This window comes from Scyliorhinus torazame, chromosome 5 (assembly GCF_047496885.1).
Source record: "Scyliorhinus torazame isolate Kashiwa2021f chromosome 5, sScyTor2.1, whole genome shotgun sequence".
Classification (NCBI taxonomy): Eukaryota; Metazoa; Chordata; class Chondrichthyes; order Carcharhiniformes; family Scyliorhinidae; genus Scyliorhinus; species Scyliorhinus torazame.
This window is the reverse complement of record NC_092711.1, coordinates 96,151,580-96,162,130: the sequence shown is the minus strand read 5'-3', so window position 1 is coordinate 96,162,130 and position 10,551 is coordinate 96,151,580. Positions and strand designations below refer to the sequence as shown.

At 45.7% G+C, this 10,551-nt stretch overlaps 1 gene segment (V, D, J or C); it reads left to right on the top strand.

Annotated features, from left to right (window-relative positions):
• Nucleotides 1-1,820: 1,820 nt before the first annotated feature.
• Nucleotides 1,821-10,551, top strand: part of LOC140419047 (Ig heavy chain C region-like) — a 39,612-nt gene continuing 30,881 nt past the window's right edge. The window contains 2 exon segments of the C gene segment in view: nucleotides 1,821-1,919; nucleotides 2,048-2,413. Of these exon segments, the coding sequence occupies nucleotides 1,862-1,919; nucleotides 2,048-2,413 (424 nt within the window).

The window sequence follows — 10,551 nt, the reverse complement described above, 5'->3', positions numbered from 1 at the left end:
TGTACATGTTTATCTAATAAAAAATGCACCCTCTGTCTGATAATCTGCTTGTATTTCTATCCATCCATCACAATGCTGTGAGATGTGGGAGAGATCCTCCAGCGGGATATTGCTGCTAAGAGGGGTCAGGGAAGCTGGATAACTCTTCTTTCCTTAGAGATGGGAGCAGTTCAAATAGGTTCACAATTTAAAACATAAAGTGATCTCCAGTACTGTTGCTGGGTAGATTTGTTTATAAATGGTCCTCATTGACAATGTTAAGAGTTTGAAGTTGGCTTGCAACCAGGCAGTCAGTAGTGAGGAAACAGATCTTTGAAAAAATAAATCCAGATGTTTCCTGTAAACAACTTTGGACATTCGAGCATCGCTGACTGCAGGCGGCTGGATTGCCGCCAAATGCTGTGTGGGGCAGATAGGCCTGAATATGAATGGATAAAATGTGATTTATCCATTCAAACAAAAAATATTTCAGTCCCACATGAAGTAAGCGTTTTAAACGGTATTTCATCGACAGTTTTATATTCAGTGAATGTTCTGTTCATTCTGAGACTAAACATGATCGGAAAATAGCGAACTGACCAGATACTCTTTAATTTATATTAGTTCTGAGTGAAGGTTACTCTAGTTATTAAAGTCCGTTTGTTAAGAACCTAATGAAGTGAGAGGGAGTGGTTTTGATGGACCCAATCCACAAGCCCAATAAGATGAGGGGAATTGCAAAAAATAAAATTAAATGAATTTAAAATAAGAAAACTGCATTGAACTCGCCGGGATTCCAAGAATATTCTCCGAGTTGTTGACTTCCTTTAAACGGAGGCGTCTCTTATACCTGATTAGCACCGTGTTCTGTACAGTTTAATTTGTGCTGATTTCCATTATTATTTAACAGTCCCTCTCATTGCTGCCAATGAATGGAGAAATGACCAGTTCATGACCTGCTTCAGTGGAAAATAAACATTTATTCCTGTGATATTGTGTAATATTCCACAAAGTCCTGATATCCTGTGTTCCCAACACCAGTGAATGTTCGACAGCCGGTGGCCAATAAAATTAGCGGCAATGATTTGGATGCTGAAGGATAACTCTGCTGATCGCCGTGTCCGTTCCGATTCATTAACTTATCTGTCAACTGTTAATGTAAATGTAATGTATCTCTGTCAACTTGATTATCAGGCGAGCGGGCTTATTTTACCGCTGATGTTCACAGGACTGTTTTAGGCTCAAGGGCAGTTCGTAATGCAAGTAGTGTCATTGTATAATGTGAGTGCTTCTTCTTTTCCACAGACCCAGATTGTACAGTGATAGCCATCCACCCTGGAAATAGAATCACTTTAGTCAAGCCTCGCGTTTAGTTACATAAATCGATGCGAATTCCTCTGTTGATGATACTTTATTGCTTTCACGGGATAGTGACTCAGAGTTTTGCAAATCAGGCAAACAATCAACTTATTCCCTGTTAATATAATTTAACCTGTTTATGTTCATTCTCTTATGTTGGAGTGCAGAAATAAAGCGAATTAATTTGCAAAGGGATTCGTTTTTAGTAACAGATTCTCACATGTAATTTCGTTATTAGTGCCAATGGAGGCATTACAGAGAATCTATTCAGACAAACCACTATCCCGATACAGATAAATGTCCATTTTAATAATAACCTATAGTAAATCTCTGGGTCCATTCTGTTGGGGGAGTGGAAGGTGGGACGTGGATCAAGTCGCCGCCTCCACCAGGGAATCAACAGGCGGCGCCTGGAAACTCGCCCCCTTCTGCCGGGTATTTAAATGCCGCTCACTGGGACCCGAATCCAACAGTTCGGGAGCTGGTTTGTTCACTGAGTTCCTGACACAACCATTTCCCCCAAATGACCAGAAGGATGAGGTGGGCCATTTCTCTCAGTTTGTTGCTGACCTTCTTATCCCGTGAGTAGTTTTTATTGTCCAAGTCTCTCACTGTTACTGTCTCAGTGTTAGTCTCTCTCTGGACTGTTCCAGAGTCACCAATCATTTCACCAGCATTAATCCTCGGGCTTTTTGATATATTTTTACAGGTGTCCAGTCGGAGGTTGTGTTGACTCAGCCAGAGGCAGAGAGCGGGCGTCCCGGAGGCTCCCTGACACTGACCTGTAAATCCGGCGGGCTCAGTCTTGGCACCACATGGATGAGCTTGATCCGGCAGGTTGCCGGACAGGGGCTGGAATGGCTGGTTAGCTTCTATACTTCATCTAACAAGTACTACGCCTCAGGGATTGAGAGCCGATTCACTGCATCCAAAGACCTTTCGAACAACATCTTCGCTTTGTCCATTACGAATCTGAAGACCGAAGACACCGCCATCTATTACTGTACTGGATATGACGCCAAAGGGTACTGGTTCGCACACTGGGGACAGGGGACCATGGTGACGGTGACTGCAGGTAAGAACCGTTCAATTATTTACTCACTGTTTTATTAAAGTTATTGTTTTATATTTTTCTCCATTTTCAAAACCCATTCGTTCACTGACATGTGTTTTGGTGGATCATGTATTGAGATGTTGTTCCAATGTTTCATTTGATTCTGCTGGAAAGGGGTTACAGAATCCCGCGGTTCTTTTTTTACAAAAAGATGCTGCTGAGGGATTCAGTCCCTGGTTGCTGTAACCTGGTGCTTATTTGCTGAGAATACTGTGTGGTTGGGTTACTTTAAATACAGAACGTCTGTTTTTATGATGTTTAATCTCGGTTCTATCTAATATCTGCAGTTTGTACTTCCATCTGCACAAGTGTTGGAGATCTAACCCAATATTAGCAAAATGTTCTAAAGTTTCTGTATTATCTTATCGCACATGTTCCGCTGACGGAAAATGCTGATGTTATTATTCAAGTTTTCTGTTTAGTTTAACTCTTCATTCATTTGGTGACATGGGGATTTGGTGTGTTCGAGATTTCAGATTTTCTTGCAATGTTACATTTGATTCTGTTGGAAGTGTTTGTAGAATTAAATTGCTTCTTTATCATGTTTCACTCCTTCACTGATGTGATTTAGTGTTTTCCTGCTGAGAAATATTTTTGGATGACTTTGAGTAGGAAAATTTGTGAAACGGTCTGTATTGTATCAACTCGGTGACACTGAACGGTTACACGTTTTGTGATTGAATTCAAGCAGTCTACGCGTTTGAAACTGCTTGCCGCATGATTGTAGGCAGAGAACAGGGAAACTGTTAGTGCATCTTGAAAAAAAAGTGAAAATTACATCTTAAACTAAGCCATGATTTACGCCAAATCCTTTCCGAGCACAGGTTGTTGCAATCACAGTTGCCGTTTGTGCAATATTTAATCTCGGTAACATCTGATGGTTGCAGCTTTTACCATCTACTGCAAACATTAAAAGCATTTAAATATGTTTGAAATATGACCCAATAGAAAAAAATGTGCTAAAATGTCAATGTTAGTTTGTTGTTAATGTTCCAGCTCCTCGCAATGCTTCTGCTATTATTCCAGATTTCTGTTTAGGTTAATAATTCATACATTTAGTGACCAGCTAGTTTTCTAGATGCGATATTGAGATGTTTTTGAAATGTTAAGTTTGATCATGTTCATGTAGAATTGAGCTCCTTCTCATGAAACTGGTTTCAGTCCTTCATTGATGTGATTTAGCGTTTTTTTTCTGCTGAGGAGATTGTGTATCTCGGTGACTCTAAATGATTAGAACCAGTGAAACGGTTTAGCGTTTCTGCATTGTTTCTGCATTGTTAAACTCGGTGACATTGCGCAGATACACGTTTTCTGGTTGAATTCAAACAGTCTAGGTGTTTCAAAATGCTTAAATACGATTAAAAGGGAGCAAACATGTATGTTTAAGAAAATAATATAATAAAGATATCTTGATGCATTTTGTAATTTTAACTGACGCTTCCAGATTTAACGAAATCATGGCTGACAACACCCATTCTGAACATAGAACTGCTCAATAAACAAGTTTGCAAATTGGAAAGTAACATTGATATAATTCAAGTAATTGTAATGCGGTGATATAACTCCATATTAACCAAAGAATATTTTATATTAATATCATTCATTACCAATCACCTTTCACAACCCCACTGTGCACTGCGCTCAGTTAGCATGACCGGACAGGTTTCTCTGCTGGAAATACTTTGTAATTCCAGTTGTTGTATTATTTCTGTGCAGCTGCAAACATATTATTCCTTCACTGTAATTTGTAGTTGGATAGCGAGAAAATTATCACCAATCTAATCTTGAACAGTTTTTTGAAGTGTGGAAGTCACTGGCAATCAAGGAATTGTTCCGATGATTTTATTTTTATTGCTGGAAAGTTCTGATTGCATATGACAAGAGATTGAAAAGTAAAAGCTTGAATGTCAACCCGATTTATTGAGTTACAAAAGGTTAACAGTAACTTTGAATTTAATAATAACATCTTGTCTCCCAAAGCTGTGCTGTACACACGATAGAATTATAGGAAGAACAGATGATAGGAAAGAAAAAATCTTAGCTTTCTGCTTAAATCTTATTAAATACTGAATTGAACAAAAAAATCTCGACTCCACTTGCTTATAATGGGTCAGTTTTGTAAATGATTTGAACAAATATTACTGAGCTGCTCTCGTTATACCTGTTACTCTCCGGGAATAGATGGAGTTTATGATTTATTAACACGTCCAGAAAGGCGCATATTTGACACATTTGTAGGTGGAACAGGGGAACTTGGAGTAAAAGAATAAAAAATTAAAATGTGAAAAGAGTCAAGTAAATGTTAAGATGTTTTCATCTTGTAATTTGAAGTTTATTGTTCAACATTGTTTGATTGTCAGATTGATTTAATTAAACCCCAATTATTTCACAAAGATCTGGGTAGAAATAATTTATGGATGATTGAAAGCTATTTTTATTATATTTATTATATAGTACAGATAATCTGATAAAGAATTAGCTGACAATTAACAATAACTTAAAATATAATATTAGTGAGAATTAATTCAACATAAATGACCTGCTATAATTGAGATGTATATTGTCGGGCAACAGATGGAATGTTTTTTTTAGAGAGTTTTAATAATATGAAATGAATTTAGGAAACGATACATTTCTTTACACTGCTGTGTTCAGCTCAATAATGTGTTTGGTCCTGATTATTTAGCTGATTACATTTAATTATATTTTTAGATTGTACATGTGAATATTTCCTGGTTTGTCTAATTCTCACCCTGTCACTGAGTCTCTGTTACAAACATTAATCTGCCTGAATCTGTAATATTTAATCTGCTAATTTTCAGGAAAACTACATTTTGTCCAATTATCGAGATTTAGCTGGAAGTCGAATGGAGTTTTGAAATTAATGTCAGTTTAATTTCAAATAAGTCACTGAATTATTGTTGTCGGAAGTTTACCATTGATCAATTAGAATGGCATTGGCAGATTGAATAGATCTGCACAGAACTCGGTTGTTGCACCATTTGAGTCTATTCAGGTTCTGTGTGCGTGGCCACTGTGCTGGGATCAGCAATCTTCCTGACTGGTTGGAAACCTTCTGCTTCCTTCTCCGATATTTCAGGGAGTGCAATTTCTTCAATGAAGCTTGTATCTGTGTGATATGTGAAACTTTTACTTGATGTTTGACGAGACGACTCAGAAAGGAGATTTCTCACCTAGTTTGTTACAGTCAGAAATAATCCAGATTTAGTTGATTTTTATGCAGTCATTTCTCGGTCTTAGGAATGTTCGATAAGGGAATGTAGAGAGAGATTATATTCTGCATAATAGCAGTCCTTGATCTATTTAATAGGGAAGTGTAGGGAGAAATCCCTTTGCATTTTATTTTTAATCCTATTTTAGGATTTTAGAGGGGCTGGCAAGGTCAGAATTTATTATATATGCCTAATTGTCCCTTGGGAAAGTTTTGATGTGAAGCATCCTTAAATAGCTGCAGTCCATGTAGTGGAGGTATATCCTCAATTTTGTCAGGGAGGGAGTTCCAGAATTTGGACTCGGCGACAGTGAAGGAATGACGGTATACTTCCAAATCAGAATGGTGAGTGTCTTGGACGGGAACTTGCAGTCTTGTTGGTGCACCCATGCATCTGCTGCCCTTGTCCTTCTCGGTGATAGAAGCTGCAGGTTTGGAAGGTGCTTTCGAAGGAGCCTTGGCGAGTTGCTGCAGTGCATCTTCTATATTGTACACACTGTTTTACGCTGATGGTGAGGGTGAATGTAAAATCAGGGGACAATGTGGCTTTTTCCTGGACAGTCCAGAATTCCTTGAGTATTTTGGTGTTTCACTCTTTTTTTTTTTTAGAACATACAGTGCAGAAGGAGGCCATACGACCCCTCGAGTCTGCACCGACCCAGTTAAGCCCTCACTTCCACCCTGTCCCCGTAACCCAATAACCCCTCCTAACCTTTTTGGTCTCTAAGGGCAATTTAGCATGGCCAATCCACCTAACCTGCACGTCTTTGGACTGTGGGAGGAAACCGGAGCACACGGAGGAAATCCACGCAGACACAGGGGGAACGTGCAGACTTTGCACAGACAGTGGGGGATCGAACCTGGGGCCCTGGCGCTGTGAAGCCACACTGCTATCCACTTGTGCTACCTTGCTGCCCAAATCTCATTGAGGAAAGTGGAAATTATTCAATCACAAACCCGACTTGCAGATAAGGCGGGAAAGTGGATTTGATGATTATCATTTCAAATTAGTCAGGATTTCACTGAATGGCGGAGCGGACTTGGTGAGCCAAATAGCCTGCTTCTGGCCTTTCCGCTTACGGTGACCATGCTTGATGCTCAATGCAGAGAGTGTTTCATTTTATATCAATGCAGTGCTGAACCTCTACGTTCCATCCGGAGACAGGTGATTTTTTTTTGGGGGGGGGTGGGGTGGGGGGGGGGGGGGGGGCGGGGAGCCGACTTGTGACACTAATAAAGATTATTATAAGGTGACCTGTGCCTGGCCTGAGAGTATTTTCCAGCAGAGGTCAGACAGACTGAATCAACGTCGAACTAACTTGCTGTGAGTTCCCGGGCCAGAGATACAGGAATATATTGTTCCATTGTTCGGGTAAAATGACACCAATTTTTTCAACAATATTTCAGAAAATGCATTATTTTGAATGAATAAATTGTTTTGAAGCATTTTGAGTATCGGAAAATCATTGAATATGAGTGACCTGAACTTGAGCACAATTTCAGAATAAACAGTATCAGGAAGTGAGAGTAACGCTCCAGAGGGCAGCGTCTGTCATGATCTGAGAGGCGGCTGCAAGTTATGTTCACAATTTAAATGGACAATGACGAGATTGCCGTTCCAAATAACCATCAGAATGAACTAATATCTGAAAATATTACTTTGTTCAATTATTTTGTTTAAATCACAGTTGGTGTGAGATCCAATTGCCCGACTCGGTCACAACACAGGGCATAAGGTCAGTGGACCACATATCTGTGAAAGTTGTAAATGTTTGTCCAACCCATGGCCCACGGTGTTTATTGTGCTCACTGACTCACCCCTTCTCACTTTGAAAGTATGTGAGCCAGACAGACACTTACACACATCACACTCTCACCCCAAATACAAAGGATTACACAAGCATTCACATATTCTCTCTCCCTCGCTCTCACAAACACATACACACTTTCTCTCTCTCACTCTATCTCTCTTACACACCCACAAACATGCACATTCTCAATCACACCCTCTCACTGACAGAAAAACATACATACTCTCGCTCTTTCAAACACACATTCACAAACACATACACACTCTCTCTCTCTCACTCTATCCCTCTTACACACCCACAAACATGCACATTCTCAATCACACCCTCTCACAGACAGAAAAACATACATACTCTCGCTCTTTCAAACACACACTCTCACACATGCTCAAACAAATTAATTCTCTCACACACGTAGGACGTCATTCTCCAACCCCCCCGCCGGGTCGCAGAATGGCCGTTGGTCGCAGTGAATCCCGCCCCCGCCGAAGTCTCCGGTACCGGAGATTGGGCGGGGGCGGGAATCGGGCCGCGCCGGTTGGCGGGACCCCCCGTTCAATTCTCCGGTCCGGAAGGGCCGAAGTCCCGCCCAGAAATTGCCTGTCCCGTCGGCGTAAATCAAACCTGGTATTTACCAGTGGGACCAGGCGGCGGGGGCGGGCTCCGGGGTCCTGGGGGGCGGGGCGGGGCGATCTGACCCCGGGGGGTGCCCCCACGGTGGCTTGGCCCGCGATCAGGGTCCACCGATCCGCGGGCGGGCCTGTGCCGTGGAGGCGCTCTTTCCCTTCCAACTCCGCTACGGCCTCCAACATGGCGGAGGCGGAAGTAACTCTCCCCACTGCGCATGCGCGGGAAACTTTCAGCGGCCGCTGACGCTCCCGCACATGCGCCGCATTTCCGCGCCAGCTGGCGGGGCAACAAACGCCATTTCCGCCAGCTGGCGGGGCGGAAGTCCCTCCGGCGTCAGCCTAGCCCCTCAATGTTGGGGCTAGGCCGCCAAAGATGCGGAGCATTCCGCACCTTTGGGCCGGCGCGATGCCCGTCTGATTGGTGCCGTTTTTGGCGCCAGCCGGCGGACATCGCGCCGTTGGGGGAGAATTTCGCCCATAATCTCACACACAATGGGCGGGATTCTATACCCCCACGCCGAAGTGGCCGCGCCGTCGTGAACGCCGTCGAGGTTCACGACGGCGTGGAACAGCCCCGGTCCCGACCGATTCAGGCCCTGACAATGGGCCAGTATCGGGGCCGCGTCATCTACACGCGCCAGGCCTTGTCGCCCGTGTAAAAGTGGCGCCGCATAGATGACGCGGCAGGCACCGCATAAAGGGCATCATCCGCGCATGCGTGGTTGTCGTCCTCTCTAAATCCGCCCCGCAAGAAGATGGGGGACGGATCTTGCGGGGCCGCGGAAGGAAGGAGGTCCTCCTTCAGAGAGGATGGCCCGACGATCGGTGGGCACCGATCGCGGGCCACCCCACATTCCAGGTGAAGCCCGGTGCAGGATCCCCCCTCGCCCCCCCACAGGCCGCCCCCCCCCCCCCCCAGCGTTCATGCACCGCCCACGACTGCAGCGACCAGGTGTGGACGGCGCCGGGGGGAACCCGCCGTTTTGGCCTGGCCGCTCGGCCCATCCGGGCCTCAGAATAGCGGGGGTGCCGGAGAATCGCCATTTTGCGTGTCTCCGGCGATTCTCCGGCCTGCAGCCCGCGAAACTCGACCGGGCCATTCCTGCTGCTTGGGAGAATCGCGGGAGGGCGTCGGACCAACGTCCCCAGAACTTTTGGCGGCCCAGGCGATTCTCCCAACCGGTGTGGGAGTGGAGAATCGCGCCCCAGGGGCGAAATTCTCCATCCCGCCCCGCCACATTTCTGCCCCGACCCGCCGGCGGGATGCTCCGTTACACCGGCCGGTCAATGGGGTTTCCCATTGTGGGGCAGCCCCACGCCGTCGGGAATCCCCTGGGCGCCGGCAAAACGTAGACTCCCGCCGGCGGAGAATGACGCCCCAGATTTCTGGTGCAGCACCCCCCCTCCCTCCCCCCCCCCCCCCACCCCGGGATTCTCCATCTCGCCAGCCTGTCAATGGCATTCCTCATTGTGGGCATCCCCATGCCGTCGGAAAATCCCTGGGCTGTCGGCGCAATGGAGAATCCTGACAGCGGAGAATACCTCCCCTTTCTATGACACATACTTCCACAGACACACACATACGCACCCTGCCACACACATACATCTCTCACAAGCTCTCTCTTTCATGCACACTGTGTCACATGTCTCTCTCACACACAATCTCTCTCTTTCAAACATGCACACTCTCTCACACACATACATAAACTCACACAAGCACCTCTTTCTCACACATTCTATATCACAGACACACACACACAAACATTGGGACATACACAATCTCGAAAACACACATTCTTTGACTCAAACACACACATGGCCGGGACTCCCCAAGCCCGCGCCCGTTCGGAGAATTGGCAGTGACGCAGAAAATTCACGCCACGCCACTCCGACGCGTGATGCGATTCTGCGACAACCGGAGAATCGGCGCCAGTCGCGCATGTGGGGCGAAATTCTCCGGAAATGGCGCGATGTCCACCGACTGCCGCCCAAATCAGCGCAAATCAGTCGGGCATTGCGCCGCCCCAAAGGTGCGGAATGCTCCACATCATAGGGGCCGAGCCCCAACCTTAAGGGGCTAGGCCTGCGCTGGACGAATTTCCGCCCCACCAGCTGGCGGAAAAGGCCTTTGGTGCCCCGCCAGCTGGCGCGGAAATGACATCTCCGGGCGGCGCATGCGCGGGAGCGTCAGCGGCCGCTGACGGCATTCCAGCGCATGCGCAGTGGAGGGAGTCTCTTCCACCTCCGCCGTGGTACAGGCGGTAGGGCCAGGGGCAGCACGGTAGCCTTGTGGATAGCACAATTGCTTCACAGCTCCAGGGTCCCAGGTTCGATTCCGGCTTGGGTCACTGTCTGTGTGGAGTCTGCACATCCTCCCCGTGTGTGCGTGGGTTTCCTCCGGGTGCTCCGGTTTCCTCCCACAGTCCAAAG